Source organism: Drosophila biarmipes, chromosome 3L (genome assembly GCF_025231255.1).
Source record: "Drosophila biarmipes strain raj3 chromosome 3L, RU_DBia_V1.1, whole genome shotgun sequence".
Classification (NCBI taxonomy): Eukaryota; Metazoa; Arthropoda; class Insecta; order Diptera; family Drosophilidae; genus Drosophila; species Drosophila biarmipes.
This window is the reverse complement of record NC_066613.1, coordinates 18587373-18606286: the sequence shown is the minus strand read 5'-3', so window position 1 is coordinate 18606286 and position 18914 is coordinate 18587373. Positions and strand designations below refer to the sequence as shown.

At 45.4% G+C, this 18914-nt stretch overlaps 2 protein-coding genes across 7 annotated transcripts in view; one reads left to right on the top strand and one right to left on the bottom strand.

Annotated features, from left to right (window-relative positions):
• The window catches only part of LOC108035101 (LIM and SH3 domain protein Lasp), a 32013-nt gene extending 26442 nt beyond the window's left edge, over positions 1 to 5571 (bottom strand). For all 3 annotated transcript variants that reach the window (XM_017110527.3, XM_017110528.3, XM_017110529.3), the window contains exon 1: positions 4807 to 5571. In XM_017110527.3, coding sequence (XP_016966016.1) covers positions 4807 to 4875 — 69 coding nt within the window. In that variant the 5' untranslated portion in view covers positions 4876 to 5571. The remainder of the gene's footprint in view (positions 1 to 4806) is intronic.
• A 327-nt stretch (positions 5572 to 5898) lies between these two features.
• Positions 5899 to 17472, top strand: LOC108035098 (protein disabled). 4 transcript variants are annotated; one of them, XM_017110521.3, is made up of 9 exons: positions 5899 to 6693; positions 8931 to 9598; positions 9658 to 10285; positions 11082 to 11312; positions 11761 to 14764; positions 14826 to 14929; positions 14992 to 15729; positions 15788 to 15917; positions 15982 to 17472. In XM_017110521.3, exons 1-9 carry the CDS (start codon positions 6657 to 6659, stop codon positions 17063 to 17065), a joined length of 6624 nt encoding a protein of 2207 aa, XP_016966010.2. In that variant the 5' UTR covers positions 5899 to 6656; the 3' UTR covers positions 17066 to 17472. The 4 variants fall into 4 exon arrangements, with proteins under 4 accessions (XP_016966010.2, XP_016966012.1, XP_016966009.2 ...); XM_017110520.3 differs by lacking the exon at positions 5899 to 6693 and adding an exon at positions 6979 to 7709; XM_017110523.3 differs by lacking the exon at positions 11082 to 11312 and having other exon boundaries at positions 5901 to 6693; positions 12001 to 14764.
• Positions 17473 to 18914: the final 1442 nt, after the last annotated feature.

Here is an 18914-nt window from a genome sequence, read left to right as displayed (position 1 = left end):
CCCTATCTCGATTTTCCTAATATTCTTTCTACATCTCCCAGCGTTTTGAAGTTTGTTGCTGTAGTCATTTGTCACTCGAAAAGGATGCAAAAATTAAAACATGGCCCAGTGAAAAGTGATGGCCCATTGGGGCGGCCAAACAGAGGGGTCACCGGCGGGGTCAGGCAAGTGCAAATGTGTGCCACGACAGGAGCGGAGGTGCGCAGAAGTCAGAGGGGGTCTCGTTAAGTGGCAAACGAAGTCAAACGGACGGCGACGCTTTTATTTTTGATGCTTCGCTGCCTCTTTGTGTGACTCGGGCTCTGCACTCTCCACTCTCGACTTTCCTCTGTTTGGGCCCTCGATTCGTGCCCTGCGAAATTGGCCAGAAAAGGCTGGCCAAAACTGGCACGTTCCTATAGCTATAGATATGGCTATACCTAAAGCTTTGGGGCTCTACACAGCACAGCTCTCTTTCTCGATCCCCCCGACTTCCCATGACAACATGACAACAAAGAGGTCATTTACTTTCCTTGCGAGCATGAAATAATCGTTCGTCGTGGCTGTGACTCTGAAAAAACGATGTAAAAAACATCGAAAACAGCTCGAAAAGTCAGGCCAAAGCCAAACAAAGCGGCAAAGCAAAAAGTCAAACTCACATATTTCGTGCAAAATAAAGCGCAAATGCAACAATGACTACTATTGGTACGAGTTTAAATTACAAAGTAAGGGATACTCTGTAAAATTGATTTTCGACATTATTGATGAACTAAAATTAAAATAAATAAAGTTTTGTATTTAGGAAAAAGAACAATAACTTCAAAATAGCTTATCAAACTCTTTTTTGTATATATAAAACCGAATGTATCTAGTCTCAGATATATATTCAGAAGAATAATTATAGATTCATATTTCAAAGGTCTCATTTGACATATTTATAAGCCATTTTTTCTTAATCTATACATTTAAAATGTACAAAAGGCAGAAGCTAAACCGTAGCTTTCTTTATATAGTTCTCTATATATATTTGTTTTTATAGGAAATACTAAAATGCATTTCCGGTTATTCCCCAAATTCCAATATACCCATTTCCCTAAATGCACTATAAGGCAGGAAGGGAAATATAAAGCTGAGAGATAAATGAAATTGGCAACGGAACAGACAGCCACAGAGGATATAGGCACGGGAACAGGAACAGGCCCACTTTATAGTCCACCAGTCAAGTTGACTTCTCTTCGCCAGTCGGAATCGCTTGGTTTTTAATTTTTTTGGTGGTATCAAAAATCGATTAACAAAGCGCCGTCAGCGTTGCGCCGCAAAAAGCCGCAAAACTTTAACGGCGCATTTAAAAAGGCATTTCTCTCAAACGAATTCGAATTCGCGTGCCAATCTGTGAGTGTGTGTTTGTATCTGTGAGATATGTGTGGGGAAGAAAGAAGTAGGGGATAATTGGTATAGAATACCCGTTTATTGCTGTCACGAGTATCGATTCCTACATCAAGATGTGTCACGTGCGGATGGCAGGAAAAGCAAATCCAACTGCAAAGTCTCTATAGTTCTAACGTCCCTTAAATTGGGTGATTCAGGAGAAATGTGTAATAGTTCCTCCCCTCGGATGAAGTAATACTATTGTTCAATTCATGTGGTGCAAAATAAAAATTCACACACTCATGGCGTAAGCAACTTGAGCGGCGAGAAACAATAGTTTAAACTTGGCTTCTGATCTCATAGGCTTTTTATGAGTCAGGGTTTTGCTATTCGCATAAAAAACAAGTACAGTGTTTGTTTAAAAAAAAAATTATAAAAATATATTTACAAACAGATTACTTAGAAACAATTTTACACAGTATATAACATATTCTTCTACTGATTTTGGCTTTTTAAGTGTCTTTATGGTAGTTAAAAAAAAAAAAGAAATTGCCTGACTATAGATTACTTAGTTTCCTGTTCTCCACAAAAAATATCAACGATTTTAAAGTCAAATGAAATCGTTTTGAATACACAAGTTCCAAACAAAAAATTCCTCAATTAGTAAAGCGCTCAGCCAGCCAGTAAAAAAAAAAAACAAAAATGATTGATCCCCTCTGCATAGCAATCATTTATTTTGTCAAGCCTCTGACCTCATATGGTGGGTTCTATTGCTCAACTTTATAGACGTTGTGAAATGGCTGCATTTAAATTATTTCGCAATCTGGCAGACACACCCCGGCAACATAAGGCAGGCGCAAGTTAAACACGAAACTACACAAGAAAACTAATGCAGTTTAATGTAAAGGTAAACTTGTACTCCTCAAACTTCAGCCCCTCCCCCCATTTCAAAGGACGTGTTTACAAGTCTCAGCATTTCCATTAGGCGAAAAACACACGCAGACGCATATAAATGTTTTATAACCGACTTCAGTGCGTCCGCCGATGTCTTGGGACTTTAAAATAGTCTTCATTACTCCATTGTCTATAATTAGAAACTGCTGACTGCTGAAGGAGATGGAGAAGAAACTCTAGAAAGACGAGACTATAATTAGGATGTGGTTGCCGGCGAGGGGTATTTTATAGGGCCGGCGGGGTCTTGAGATTGACACGTTTCAGCGCTGATACTCGAGAAGCTGATTGCCAATCGGAATTTGTTGATGGATTCAATTCGATTCGAAGGGGGGAAACCGAATCGACTCGTAATGTAAATGTTTGCCTCGAATGGTGCGTTATCAGCTTCCAAATTTCGTCGGAACAGCAACACAGACCCCCGAAACGTAAACACAGATTGACAGCCAAGCCAAGGGCAAAATAAAACGGGGCCTAATATAAGACTCAAGAACCAGACTTAGAGACAAACAAAAGTTCAATAAAAATAAACTGGAATTATTGGCATAAGCCAATAAGACACGGGCACGACAATATAAGATACGAAAGCCCCACTTTGCGTGTACTTACAGCTGTGCTCAGTGAATTTGTTGAAAAACTAATATAATAATGATGTATATATAGGAAATATAAACCCATTGATCTTCCTTTGATAATGACATTTCACGTTCTATTAGTGCAGTGAGATATAACTGTGTGTTTAGCAATATTAAAAAAAGATATCGTAAAATCCGTAATTAAGAAACTTGAAATATTTTTTAATTATACGAAATCAAGTTTTTGTCAACAAAATTAAATAAGTAAACTACACTTTTTTCAAGAAAGCAAAACAAAAATAGGTGTATTACCCAAAACTTTGAACCTAGAAAAATTCCATTTGTAAAACTTCATTATTTTTAAGATGTCAAAACTTAAGGTTCTTATTGTTAATATATAGAAAAAATATAAACCCATTGATTTTCTTATGATGATGACATTTCACGTTCTACCAGTGTGTAATAATAATAAAATATATCGTGAAAATCCGTAATTAAGAACCTTTAAAATGTTTTTAAATTTTACGATACTTAAAACCAGTACCAAATTAAAAAGTCAAGTTTTTGCCATTAAAATTAAATAAGTAAACTACACAAATCTCAAGAAACCAAAATAAAAAAGGGGAATTACTCATACATTAATCTTATTTATTTTTCTAGAACTTAGAACCTAGAATGACATTTCATTTGTGAAAGATCATAACTTTGGGGTTTTTGAAGATAAGACTTGGTTTCCAAGTTTCAGATCCTGATAATATTACTAGAAAATATCATAAAATTGTGAAATTTTGTAACTCAACTGAATTAGCTGCTAATTTCGCGAATACAGCTGTTTCAGATTTTGGGCTTCAGTGTGTGTGTGTGTGTGTGTGTAAGAACGCAGTAAAAAAACTGGTCTCAAGTCTCGAAAATATGCGCTCAAGGTCGGTCAACGGATTTGCTTTTGTTGCTTTTTCGAAAGACAACAACACAACATCGAGAAACAACAAAAGCAGCTGCAACTGAGAAGCAGTGCGAAAAAGACACAAGATCGCAGAAACTGAAATGCAACAAGCGCCGCCGCGCGAAAGAGAGGGCGAGGCATAATTAGAGAGGGAGCCCCAAAATTCTGCCAGCGGAAGCGGCGGCGGCAAACGTAAATTAAAAGCAATTGTAGAAATTTCCTGAGTTGGCGAAAATATTTATGAACACAGTACTGTTTGTTGTTGTCGCCACCCTCGCACAATTACACTGAAAGAATTATAATAGGAAACAAAAAATGATCATTGTTCATTGGGATATTGTAGAAAAAAAGAAAAATATTTTAAAAGATCTAATATGTAGAGAGCTGTTCTGTGATCTTTTAAAATTACCACAAACATTATTTGCCCCTCTTTACTGAAATTATGTTCTTTTTAATTAAAGCTTATTTTATTAGTTAGAATTCGGAAGCAGAAGACAATATTAAGCACTTGCTGATCAATAAAAAAAGGAAGTAAGTAAATCCGGGAACACATAAATCATGCAATCTTCTAAATTATTTCAAAGAGGATTCATGAAAATCCGTCGATCCCTTTGTTTCTCTCAGTACAATAGTGCTTTTACACCCACACACAGAAACGCGCGAAGCTGCGCCGTTATTTTCCAGTAAATATTTGAATTCCGCGAAGCGAATGGAAAGGCAGCCAAACAACTTTTGCGGTTATTAAGCATAGGATAATAAACACAGAAGAAGCAGAGCAACGGAAAGAGGCACGCATGATCAATGGAAGAATGGGGGAACGGTGGGAAATCTGGGAGAGGGAGAGCCGAGCCCACGGCCATGTGCCAGCTAGCCGTCTCGCTCTAGCGCCCGCAACAAGTGCACGCAACAGCGGCTCAAAGGAGCCACCGAAAACCATATCAATTCTGAGAATTCAAATAGGACAAATGGTATTTGGCAGATTTAACTCACCTTATCGAGACACTTGAGCTCCTCGATGGGATAGACCACCTTTTGGCAACGCGCACAGGTCTTATTCATCTTGCCGCTTTTCTCCTCCTTTGTTTTTTATACCTCTTCCAGTACGAGCGCACGGGTGTGTGTGTATATATAAGCAAGTTGATCCACACACCAGGATATTATTATTGTTAACTCTATAATTTTCCTCTTTCGGTCGACACTATTCGGCACTCCACGATTTCCGCACGAAAAACACACTCGGCTCAGTTTTGCATATTGTTGTGGGGATCTCTTCTGGTGATTTCAAGAACCTGATCGGATCGGAATAGGAACTATGGCGATGTGTTTGTTTTGTGTGCAGGTATGAGCCGAGAATTTGTTTCACACTTTTCACAAAAACATCTAATAACTGGTTTGCTTGGTTGTTGGCGCTGGCGTTATATAAATAACTGATCGACCGATCGTAACTCCTTTTTTCTCTCGTTTTGTTTAAACCAATTTGCACTTTTTCTCCCCGGTTTTCTTTACTAATTTCCAGCTGTCGCGACTGCGCTGCAGGTAAAAAAGCGACGCGCGCAGAGCAGACAAGAGGTGGAGCGCCTGGCGGGGGCGTTTGTGTCGATTTAATCCAGTTATTCTTGATAAGAGCGAATGAAAATCGTAATCAACCGCTTGGGGCTTGCCTTTTAAGGTGAATTTGATTGAGGCGCGATTCCAACGTAAAACGCGACGGTCCGCGATAAAGCAATTTCGTTCCGTTCGATTAGAGTGACCGTAGCCGACTGAGCAGAGTGACCAACGGTGGCAGGCGAAATATTACCGTTCTATTACTTCCTTTTTTGGCCGCATTGGCGCCACCGCTTTTAGATCGAAATTTTTGGGGTGGAACTTGTGTGAATTTTAGAAATGGTTATTAAAACATTATCTTAAATATATAAATACAAATCAAAGCCATATAAATTCACAGTCTTAACGGTTTTCCTATTCCCCAACGCAATTACGAGTAAAAAGCTATCGCCAGACCGATAACCGATTACTCTGGACCGGCTGTCGCACAGGGTGCCCGCTGCTCTTCGCCCACCACCCCCGAATCCTTGGAGTTTTACTATCGAATTTTCGGTGTGTGTCCATTTCCTGCAGCTCCCAGGACGTAGGATTAAAATTGAGCCGAAAACCCATGAAAAGCAGTGCAAATCGATGGCCAAATACGTGGGGAGCAGAGTGAAAAGCAAAATCAATGTGTAGACAGCAGGAAAGATGGTCGAATAAGAGTTTTTCGCTGTGCCAAAAACGCGAGTGTGTCACCCATTTTTTGTGCTTCATTTTTTTTTCTTCCTGCGTGCCAGACAAAGAAAGTTATGAAAGTTGTGCAACTTTAACGGGACAAACGTCGAACAACGAATAACGGCTAAGGGAAACTAGATAATTTACCGCTGCATAATGAGAGGCGTAGTGTTAGCTGCATCCCTGTCCCACCCCTTACAACGCCTTAAAGTAGGCAAAGTGGAAGTAAACACGCACACAAATGCCACCGTTGGAAAATCGATAATCCGTGACGTGTGTGAGTGAGACGAGTGCCGGTGTGTTCTATCGACCGACTGGCACAATAACAACAACAACAAACTGGCTGGAAGGAGTGCGCCGGTGCGAGCGAGACAGCAGAGGCGAACAGCAGGACAAGTGTAAACAAAGCACAAAAAGCTGCAAAAGATAAAACAACGAAGCAGATGATAAATTGCAAATTAAAAATATAAATAAAATATAATCATATAACCTCCACATAAGGCACAATCATTATTCGCAACATTATACGCGGCCAAAGGAATTACTACACGAATGCCAATCAGCTTTTTCTGAGCAAAATGCAGACGCTGCGCAAGAAAACGAGTCCTTGTAAATGTAAGTTGTCCAAAGATTGTTCTAATGGTGGTAAATTACCATTAAGGATCTAAAGGTTTTGATAATTATTATTTTCTCTTCCAAAATATTATGTTTTGGTTACAGTGGAGATTAATAAAAATTCAAACTTATTAAATTAATTAAGAGTCTAGTGATGACGAAACAACAACACTAACTCAATCATTTCAAATTTCGATAGACAACAGCCAATAATCCATCGATCTTCCGTGCCACCCCTAAGCCGTGTTATCGATTGGCGACTCGGACAGCATCCGCCAATCGAATAGCAGCTGCTGCGCCGGCGTCGCAGTTGTCGGCAGGTGTTGTTGCAGTTTTCCCAAAATACAAAAAATCAGAACAACAATGGCATGGCCGCGAGAGATCCGCGTCTTCTGTACTTGGTTTTTCGCCATGAAAAGCGCCAAATAATAGAGTGAAATCTGTGTACACTCGCGAGTGCCTCGATGTGTGTGTGCTTTTTGTTTGTTATTTGATTTGATTGAACAAACTGCGACAGTCCAGTCGGCAGAGAGCGAGCGAGACAGCGAGGGAGAACATCGCTTTGCGCTCATTCGTATTTATTCATTCCATGATCGCGGATCTCGCAAGAATTTAATTAAATCGACGGCGTCGCGAAAAATCGTTGTGGAATCAATTGTGTTTGCCTCTTGTCCTCCATTGTGTGCTCTTCTTCTACACACCACCCACCCGCCCCCTCCTCCTCTTCCTCCTCCTCCTCCTGCTCCTCTCACCCCAATGGAAATGTCAACACAAATACACACGAAATAGAGGCCAGAGGAATGCGACAGTGGTTTTGTTGACACTCCAGCGAGCAGAGTTCCAGACTTCCAGACTTCCCCGCTTCCAGCCCTTCCCAATGAGCCGCAGCTGCTCCCGCTGGTGAAACATGGTCAAATCCCTGGTGGCCAAGTTGTCCACAGCCTCCTCGAACCTCTCGTTGGCCAGCACCTTCGGCGGCGGCAGCGGCGCCGCAGAGGAAACGAATTACGCAAAACGTTAGCGAAAACAAACTAAGCAAATACACAAATCACAAACAAACACAGTGGTCCCTGCACAGGGAGAAACTCCGAAAACTATTTTCAAAAAACTGAGATTTTAAAAGTCAGTTAGTGAATATAAATAATAACGGACCGAAGGACTTTAGCTTCCAGCGCCCCTTCTTTGTTTGAATACTAATTTTAGTATTATATACTAGCATTAGTTTGTTAAAATAAATAAATAATATAAAAAGTGCTGACAAAAATAATAGCGCTATATACTTTATAGTGATCGTATATAGCGCTATAACAATCTTTGAAATATTTAATCTCAAAGTTCTTCAATTTTAATAGTTTTTTTTATTGATAACACAAAGCTATAAAAGTATAGCTATGAAGCTTAGTCAAGCAATAAAAGCCTAGATTCTTCAATAACTATATTTTAATAACTTTGATGGGTTGTGAATAATTTAAATACTATCATTAAATCGTAAAACACCAGTTGATATACAAAAATTCACAGATTTAAAGAAAAATTAACAATTGATATGACGAAAGTTTAAATTATATTATAGTTCTCAGAGTTCTCCATAAAAATCAAAATGGTTCCCCAGTGATATTAATAATTATTCTTGGAACATAAAGATTTGTTGTGTTGCTTTGTAAACTGAACAAAATTTCGAGACTTACAAAATATTTACTTTCTATGATTTGATGACAAATATACATTTGCATGAATGAAGCCTTACTTAAATTAAAATTATATTTAAATGTTCGATGAATGTTCAGCCAAGCACATAATTACTAAAATGAGTCTTATAAATGAATCATTTAAAACATGTGTACAATGTACATATCTCGTTTCGCGCCATTAAAAACTTTTTAAATGCACATTTGAGAATATTTTAAACACAATTCAAAAAAAATAAACCCATCTTGTTTTTTTTTTTAATGAAAGGTTGAGTAATTTGTTTGGCTTTTTTAAGGGATAATTATAATGTATTCAGTATACAGAATCAGAATTTCTTTTTTTTAGTTATAGATAATTTACCAAAACCTTTTTAAAAGTGGGTTTTTTTAAGGCACATTAGCCACACCCCGGAATTCCAAGGCTGCCAAAACTGGCGAGTGACCACTGCACTGTGTAGAACATTTTCGCCAAACAAACGTGAACCGAATACACACCCTGGCAAACACAAAGACTCATTCTGGCATTCGATTTTCCACCGCTTTTTCCAGATCGCAATGATCCGGGACGCTTTTTCGGCGATGGCGTTCAGTTCAAGGCAAAGCTCATCGGCATTCTGGAGGTGGGCGAGGCCCGCGGCGATCGGATGTGCCAGGAGGCGCTGCAGGACCTCAAGATGGCCATCCGGGCGGCGGGGGAGCACAAGCAGCGGATCACCATCCATGTGACCATCGACGGGCTGCGCCTGCGGGATGAGAAGACGGGCGACTCGCTGTACCACCATCCGGTGCACAAGATCTCCTTCATTGCGCAGGACATGACGGACTCGAGGGCCTTTGGCTATATCTTCGGATCGCCGGACAGTGGCCATCGGTTCTTTGGCATCAAGACGGACAAGGCGGCCAGCCAGGTGGTGCTGGCCATGCGCGATCTCTTCCAGGTGGTCTTCGAGCTGAAGAAGAAGGAGATCGAGATGGCGCGCCAGCAGATCCAGGGCAAATCCCTGCACGACCACGCCAGCCAGCTGGCCTCCCTGTCGTCGCTGAAGTCCGCCGGCCTGGGCGGCATGGGTCTGGGCCATTCGGACTTGGCCAGCGGAGGCCTCTCCTCCAGCCATGCCCTCACCCTGCTGGGCAGTAGTCTAGGCGCCTCGAACGGAACGAGCAGGTTGGGCGTGAATCTGGATGTGGCCAAGGCATCGGGGTCGGCGGCCAAAGAGGTAAGTGGATGGTATATGGTTATGGTGGAACAGTGCTAATGAACCCCATTCTCTTACAGATCTCTCCCGAATCCGTGGCTGATCTGGTGGACCTGGAGCAGGAGCTTACCTCCCTGCAGCGGGGAATCAGCCAGATGGAACGGATAACGCCCAATGAACCCACAACACTGACATCCAGCGGAGGCGCTGGCAGTGGTGGTGCTGGCCATCCCTCCCTGGCCAAGTCCGCCAGCGAGGATGATCCCTTCGGTGACTCGTTTATCTATGTGCCCTCCTACAGCATCCTGCCACCGCCACCAGATTCGGGACGCAACAGGCACAAACCGCAGCCCAACAAAACGCCCGAAACGGTGGCCAGTTTGGATGCCATGCTCTCGCCGCCTCCTGGTGCCAGTAGCTCGCAGTCTCCGGCCACAGCGGGATTCCAGGCCGCGGATAACGACGATGACAACTGGCTGCAGGAACTGGACCAGCAGAACGATGTCTTCGATACCACCAAAGTGGTGGGCAGCAGTGGTCTTGGTTCGGTTTTGGCCATGGCTCCATTGGCTTCGAGTGAATCCACAGCCACGCCCACGCAGCAGCTCACGGAAGGGGCTACAGGATCAGGACCTCTGGCTGATTTGGACATCGGTTTGTGCTCGACCACTGGAAACGAGGAGCTAGCCTCGGCCATCTTGTCTTTGGGTGAGCTAAATAGAGCAGTGCTTGCCCATCTTTTCTACTCGTCATTGAAGTTATCACGTCTTGTGTGCGGAATTCTGTCGCTTTGTCATCTCCATTAAAGCGATGAAAGAGCTGTCTGTGAGCGTCTGGGGAGTGTGGTCAGTGGTCAGGGGAACGAGTTGTGTCCGCAACAAGTGGGAGTCTTCTTGGGTCAAATTAATTGAACTGAATGGAATCTTTTGGTGTCGAACTCTTTGCAAAGAATATTAATCCAGTTTTAAAGTTATTATGCCTTTAAAATAGTTTGTTAATCTGTTTTAATGAACTTTTTTTTCGTTTATAACTCCTTGAGGATTCTTTTTAAAGTATTATACCATGCCATTAATATAACATTTAAATTTGTTTTTAAGAAGGTTTTTTATCATTTAATTCATAAGTATTTCAAATTGCTTAGCAGCATTTCAAGAGGGTTTTTATTTCCCAGACAGCTCTTTCTATTGCAGTCAATTTAAGTTTATTACCTTGTTTATTACTTGTACATCGTGCCTTTGGTTTTTCTTAGTTTGGTGCTCATCCTTTTCCCAATCCCAAACCCACTCACAACTTATTAACTAAAAAAACCATCTGAATAGGGATTTTCCTTTGTGGTTTTCAAGCCTTCGGAACGCACCGAAGTTCTAAGCATTCTGGTATTTCTTCTGAGCTCTTTGAGTTTTACTCTTGTTTTTGATTTTGTGCCAATTTCGAATGCGGAGCCTCCTCCTGACAACCCGATATCTCTGTCGTTTCTCCTCATTCCTTCTGTTCCATTGTGCAGATGCGTTCACGGATCTGGATCCGCTGGGCACGGGACGCACCAGGCCGTATGTCGATAAGAAATACTTCTTCCAAGAGCTAAAGAATCCGCCCAAGAAGCTGCTCAAGGAGCTCAGCTCCGGCAGCCAGGCGGGTCTTGGCCTGGGTCTCTCCCTGGGCCAGCCGGATGGCCTCTTTCCGGAGGATAGCACCATCATCTCCACAACCACCACAGCTACTAACATCACCGCAGGTACTAACCAACCACAGCCCGAAACCATTTCTGCACAGAGAAAAAATGTCGGTTGCTCTTTTAATTTGGGTAATATTCAACTAGTTGTCAATTTATTATGTCTCTTAAAGTGGCTTTAAAATATCATTTAATGAAACGGCATCAGTTAATATTGAACTTTTAAAATATTAGATAACATAAAATATTTCAAATATAATATCATATAAACAAGAAAAGTTAAAAAATATATTCTTTCACGGGACTTGCCAGTTTTTATAACATTTATTAAACATTTCATTACCCAAATCTACCTAAATTATTATTTTAAAATATGCACTTATATATTTTCGAAGACGTTTAAAGATTATTTCAATTTGAATAAAATACAATTGTTGGTGATATTTTTTCTCTGTGCACTTAGAAATCGCATTGAGTAAGCAGCTCTCTAAAGTTTGCACTTGCACCGCAGGAAATCCGCTCCAGAACTCGGCTAACACACTAACCACCACCACCGCTAGCACCGCCGCCAGTCTGGGCCAGCTCTTGTCCTCGATTGCCCCCAGTCCAGATCCCCTGCCCCTGCCCCTGCCCGTCACCATAACCACATCCACATCCATCTCCCACTCGATCACCCCGAGCGCTGAGCTGAAACTGTTGCTTGGCCATGTCACTAATCCGCCTAATCCCACCGGCCACTATTATACCACAGAACCGCCCACGCTGTCCTCGCTGGAGGATCCCCATCCGCCGGCGGACCCCGTACTGCTGCCCAGGGATACGGATCCGTTCTCGCCCACGCGAAAGAAGAGCGATCCCGATCCGTTTCAAGAGGGCGATCTCTTTGCCAAACTGGATGCCTTCGAGTTCGAGGCTCCGCCGGCGGTCCCAGCTCCCTCGATCCCAAATTTGCTGCCGGAATCCAAGGCGAATGTATTCAACGGACCACTTCAGGTGCAATTGCCACCGGAGAAGGAGTTGCAGCTCCAACAGCCGCCGAGTATGGTGAGGAATCGTCCCACGGCTTCCGTGTCCGCCCTGCCGACTGGTGGTGGAGCCCTGGATGTTATCTCCAGCATAAGCAACAAGAAGATGCCCCATCTCTTTGGCCAGTCCAGATCATTTGGCAAATCAGGCTCGGATATCGGTTCCAGTGTCAATATGCGACGATTGCAGGAGAGCGATTCGCTGAGTGAAACAGAGGCGGCTCCCGAGCCACCGCCACGTCCAGACTCGACTCCGTACTCGGAACCGCCGCCCCTGCCGCCCAAGAAGCAGTTCAGCGACCTGGTCATCCGACCGTCACCTGCAAATCCCACACCCCCGCCAACAGCTGGGAGGTATGAGTACTTGAACAGCAGTGTCACAGCGAGGAGGACCATGTCATCCGTTGACGCGCCACCCATTCCATTGCCATCGCGTCGGGTGGGTCGCTCTGATGGCTGCTTTCCGGGTCCGGGAAGGCCACGGAAACCAGGACACACCGAGGATGACTACCTGGCGCCGCTGGGGGCTCCACCGCCACTGCTGCCGCCCCCCAGCCAGGGATCTTCGGCTCGAGCGAGACCACAGCGGCAGACTTCGCTGGGCAGGCCGCAGGATATCTACGAAAACAAGGCGGAGATTCTGCAGGCCCAAGCTCAGGCGCAGGCTCAAGCGCAGGAAGCAGCATCCACTACCCTAGCTCCCGACATCACCCTAACCCAACTGCTCACCCTGGGCATGGATGACCTGGCTGTTAAACTAAACGTTCCGGCCAGCAAGCTGAGCACCATGACTCTGGTTCAGTTGACCGCCTATCTCTCCGAGTATTTGTCCAGCGAGAAGAGTCAGGTTCACAGTCAGGAGAGGAGATCTTCGCCAGCCAATCCAGCTCCGGCGCCAGCATCCACAGCGGCCGTGTTCAAGGTGAACTTCGATCAGCAGACCTCCTTTGTGGCCAAGTTCGACGACACCTTCGGCGAGGATGAGCTGGTGATGCCTTCGAGCACCATGGATTCCACCTTTGTGGCCAACTTTGCCAACTTCAATGAGGCTCCCACCCCGGTGCCCATGTCAGCAGTATCGCCAGTGGTTGCCACAGTGCCATCAGCCGATCGGTATGCTGTTTTTCGCGAGATCATTGATCAGGAGCTGCAACAGCAACAGCAGGAAACGGATCTTATGGGCGACTTGACTCCTCCGCCAGTAGACGAGACGCAGGCCAAGGAAATCCCAGAGGGCTTGGAGCTGAACAATGCGGGTGCAGAGCTGCCAATTGATGCCTTGGAGGTCAAGCCAGCGCCCAAGATCGACACCAAGATCACCGAGGTGGTGGCCCAGGCCAAGGACCGTTATGCAGCCCTAAGAGACATTATCCTGGTGGAGAATCTCTTTGATAAACCAGCGATTGCCACCGCCACGCAGCCGGAGAAGGAAAAGGATCTGCTGCAGGACTTTCCCGAGTTCAGCGATGAGTTTAACGAAGACCATGATCTCCGTCAGATAATGGATCATCAGGACGTGCCAACGCATTCCAGGGATCGCCATGGTTTGGTCGACAGCAGGGGCTTCCCAACCGAGCCATCGTCTTCCGCTTTGACGGTGGGCGATGATGACGAGGACGAGGATGCCGATGCTGGTGGAGAGAGCAGTCTGGACAGCAATGAAAAGGACGCGGAACCTGTCAGCGGCCAGGATCAGTACGAAAAGCTTTCTACTTCCACACAGCAACTAGATGCAGCTCCTCCGGTTCTGGAGGATGTGCAGCAGCAATCGCTGCCGCCCAAGCAGGATCAGAAATTCCTCTCCGTTCTCACAGCACCCGGTGGTGGAACCAAAGATGACATCGAAATCGATGAGCTCATGCACCGTGCCATTTCGAATCTCTCCCTGGACTCAAGGGATCGCATTTCGCCGGCCACTTCGTCGGCAGCACCATCCAGAGGAGCTCCTGGCTTGCACACGCCCTCGCAGTTCAATGATGTCAGCACCTCGCCCATTCCTCTTCAGAAACCAGTCATGGGCCCATCGCCGGTGCCCTCACAGTTGTCGGCTGTGTCCCAACTCATTGATACGGCCACCAAACAGATGATGGGCGACAAGGAGCGAGAGAAGCAATCCTGGGCCACCTTCGATTCCCCGAAGGCGAAGGGCAAGGCTAGGTTGACGCTGCCGCCGCCGCCACCTCCTGCCTCCAACACTTCGCAGCCGGATACAGTGGAATCGCCCTGCAGTTCGGATCCACGGGATGATGGCTGGTCCAAGCAGCAGCGGCGCTGGGCGAAAAAGGAGCGACATCAGACATCTTCATCCTCACGAGATTTAAGTCCCTGGGACGACGAGACGCCCGAGTATCTGAAACGCCGACAGTTGGCCGCCGCCCAAATGGCTCATCCTCACCAGCCACAGATGCCACCACAGCCTCAGCACACAGATCGGCATGGCTACTATATGCGGCACGCCAGGAGGATGAACTCTTGCGACGAGGATTACGAGTAAGTAAAGGAATGGGGGTTAATTTATTGAATTATTATTAATGCGCCTATAATTATTTAGCTACGATGCGGAGTTCATGGCTCGCCGGGATCAGCAGCAGCAGCAACAGCAGCAGCGGAAGTTCAAACACGGTCTCTCCCGTAGTCGGGATAATTTCGATCTGGGTGAGTTCTATTTAAAACCGTTTTCCCAACTCGTCGCTTATTTTATATCCTGATCCTTACAGAATCCCCCAGCTGGTACCATCACCCGGCGCATCACACCTGGTCGCCGCAGGAGATCGAACAGGCACGAGCCCGATCCTTTGAGCGTGCAGCCTACGAGCGATCCAGCTATGGGCCACCACCGCCCATCTACGATAAGCGTGGCCAACTGAGGAGCAAGTATCGCGGCGATCACAGGGATAGGGATCGAGATCGCGAGAGGGAATACCGGGACTACGCTCGTCCTAGCTACGACTTCGACTATGAGAATGTCTACGAGGAGCGCGGAGGTCGCTCGCCCATGGCCTACAAGCCAGGAAGAGGAGGTGGTGACTACCTGTACGACAGAGAGAGGGACAGAGATCGGGAGCGCGAACGTAAATCCTTCGACCGGGAGAGTCTGGAATCTTACGAGAGTGCCACGCGGCGTCGTCGTAGTTTCGGCAGTGGAAACGATGTCTATGGCAGCCTGGACAGTCGCGATGATTACCGTGGCGAAAGGGAGCGCGACCGTGAACGTGATCGCGAGCAGATGAAGACACGTTCGCTAAGGAAACCCACAACCACATCGGGAAAGCTGAGGATCAGTGGTGACATTGACTACGAGCAAGACTCGGAGCAGGACTTCCAGCAGAGAGCGGGTGTGCGCAGTCTGCAGCGTCCCAGTCAGCTAGGAGGCGATGTGGTGCTGCCCTCCAATGCGGTGGTGGGTCCACAGCGATTGCGCAAGAGCAGCGGCTCCAGTCCTTGGGATGGCGAGGGTAAGTGCCTTGAATTTACAAAGAAAAGCGTTACTTATAAATCAAATATACATTGCAGAGCCCGCCCTGCCTGGCCAGAAATCCTGGAAGCGTCCAGCCAGCGCTGCGGATACCGAGAGACGTCTGGCGGAGAGTCGACGGGCGGCAGCTTTGGGTCAAACTCCCTCGGATGGCGAAAAAGAACGAAGGTGAGTAGGGTAATCCTTAAAAGGAGCAATACTTATATTAATAAAACCTACATTTTTTCTGCAGATTCCGAAAGAAGACCCGTGCCCGCAGTGCCAAGGATTTAGTCACAGTAGGTGCTCCCAGTGCGGGCACATCTGCCCCGTCCAGATCAGGCTATGGGCGTGGCCTCCGGGATAACTACGACTACATGTGTCCAGGCCAGCGTAACAACGAGGACGACGATGATGATGAGGACTATGTGGATGATGAACCGCCAACAGATGAGGATAAATTCGAGAGATTGAACCGCCGGCGCCATGAGATGCACCAGCGCATGTTGGAGTCCGAGCGTCGGCAGATGGAGCGCCATCAGCCTCCATCGCTGGCCAAGCTTCCTGGCCAGAATCGCACCCGCGGCGTGGTGGTAAACAGTGATTATGGCTTTGTAGACAGTTATGAGCAGACTCCAACGCCCACGCCACGTTCGAATGCCAGCAGCACTGGACCCGGTGGCCTGATGATGAGTGGCGGTGAATCCTCTGCTGGCGTGACCAGTTCCAAGTTTAATTTCGACGATGGATTCGAGTCTGACTTCAATCAGAGCTCACCGCCGCCGGCGCCAGCAGGAACCGCCTCCAGTTGCAATTCTACGCCCGCGGGTCCAGTTTCCGCGAATGCCAACAACGGCGGGTCGAAGAGCCTGTTCCGCTTCTCCAATGATTTCTCGGATCGCGAGAAACGGGAGCAGTTCGAGTTGGACACACCACCGACCTCAACGCCACCAATTACCCAGAAACTGCGGTTCGATGATAATGTTAAGGTCTCCCAGTTCGATGATGCTGCCTTTGAGGATGACTTCGCCAAGGCATCATTTGACTTTGAAAAGGAACAAGCGGGACCTGGACCGCAAGGAGCTGGAGGATCGGGTGCCATGAGCAGGAAGCAGAATATGCGAACCAGCAAGCTGCAGCAGCGTCAGGAGCTGATCAAGAAATCCGAGTCGGTGAACATATTTGCCAAAAAGCAGGAGGATCCCTTCGAGGACGACGAGTTCTTCAAATCACCGGAACAGGAGCAGGCGACGGATCAGCTCAACGACGAGGCGGAGACCGGCAAGTTCCAGTGGAGCGAGGACGCGAACTTTGCCAAGTTCGATGAAAACATGTGATTTGACCAACTCTTTGCCAAGGCATCGGGGCAGCGACCGGAGCCGGACATCGATGGACACAATTATGCGGAGATCGATGTGGTCAACGACACGGACTTCTCCTTCCTGACCAATCTCAATCATTACTACCAGCAACAGCGATTGCAGAGCCTGCGACAGAGCTTGAACCGCCCAGTGTACAGCAATCTGCCGGCAGTGCAGCAGTCTCAGGAGCTGGCGAATCAACTGCCGATGACCAAATCCATCTCCACATCCACAAGTCCCTGGCACGAGCCGAAGGCCAAGGCCAAGCCGCTGCAGCAGCTGCTAAGGAAACCGAAGAAGTGGAAGCTCAAGCGCACGCTAGATGACTTTCTCAAGTGTCTGATCATTGCCTCCTCGGAGCATGTGTACGATTACGATGTGCTGTGGTAGGATCCGGAGGATTGGGAGGACGGGGAGCAGTCCAAGGATCCGACTGAATAAGAGAGGGAAAAGGGAGTCCATACGATATATAATTCGCCACATATATCTAGTCAACTCGAACGCCATTGAAACTTGCAGTATCGTAACACTCCCTCGCGGACTTGTACTCCCCGCTCTGCCCAATCCAACGGCGATCAGATCCTGTTTCCAAACCAGATTGTATATATAGATATATCCTCAAGGAGATTCCAACCAAGCCATAGTGAAAAATTGAAACGAGAACCAGCGTTTGTTAAAGCTACTCCTCCACACGCGACAGTTACTGAAATACTCACCCCCGAATCATCAATCGATCTGCAATCGATCAAGCTAACGAAAGCAACTAATTAATTGCCTATGCTAGATGTCGTCTAACCCACATAACGATTTATCCAAAGTGCAACCACTGTGCTAGCATATAATACTACATATATATATATTCCTAGGATACGTTTATGTTCATATGCCCACTACAAGCATCATTTTATGATTGATTACATAGTTAACTAACGACTAATTAGTTTAATTCCACGTCTGTTTTATGATTTACCTACTTATATACATGCATATATAAATATATATATTTATACGTAACTGAAACGATCAACCGAAACTGAACGATCAAGTAACTCCCAAGCAGCTAAATAATAATATACGATAAAGATACATACGAGCATATTCTTTTATGTAATGCAATTATACGAATACGATAGTTATTGTCAAGACGCTCTGTGTAGGAGATGTGTTTGAATTGGTTTTGTCTCATCATTTTGTTCTATCAATTAAACTGTGAGAAGCAGAATGAGAAAGGTGTTATTTTTGGGGGATGTGGATATTTGCAATGGTAATTTAAGTATCTAAATTTAAACAAGAATTTATGGAGTTTTAAAACTGTTTATTATTTCAATGTGAGTTTCGCAACATAAAGGTACTCATAACCATATCGGATTGTATGTGAAAGAACGTCCGAATAAACACGTCTTTCCTTGTTGAGTTGATATTTCAAACTGATTTTATTTAAGAATATGTTCTACTTAAATAGCTAACATGAGATTTACAACTATTCTTATCTTTAAGGGCGATAGAGGAGATAGCAATTACTCCGATCGCACTTATCCCTAAACATGTGGTGACCACTCGCAGGGGGTCATTTTACAACCTTTTTATCTCGTTGTTTTAGGTATGCACACATGTGAGACATTTGGTGCGGCTACAATTCCGCTACCTAAATATACATTTGTATATATGCGTGTTCATGTTTGAACATACTGCCAAAGGCCGGCAAGAATGATATATTTTTAATATATGAATAGTTATGATTTAACGATTTAGTGGACTGTAATTATTTATTCAATTTTATTTTTTAAACTCAAATCTTGCTCTTTTTGTGCATATATATTTTTCA

Bases quoted from the DNA above. Each gene is read 5' to 3' on its own strand.
- LOC108035098 (XM_017110520.3), top strand. From the start codon at position 7,601: ATGGTCAAATCCCTGGTGGCCAAGTTGTCCACAGCCTCCTCGAACCTC. The intron at 10,286-11,081 runs GTGAGCTAAATA...TCCATTGTGCAG, and splicing joins CTCGGCCATCTTGTCTTTGG to ATGCGTTCACGGATCTGGAT. The intron at 15,918-15,981 runs GTGAGTAGGGTA...TTTTTTCTGCAG, and splicing joins GATGGCGAAAAAGAACGAAG to ATTCCGAAAGAAGACCCGTG.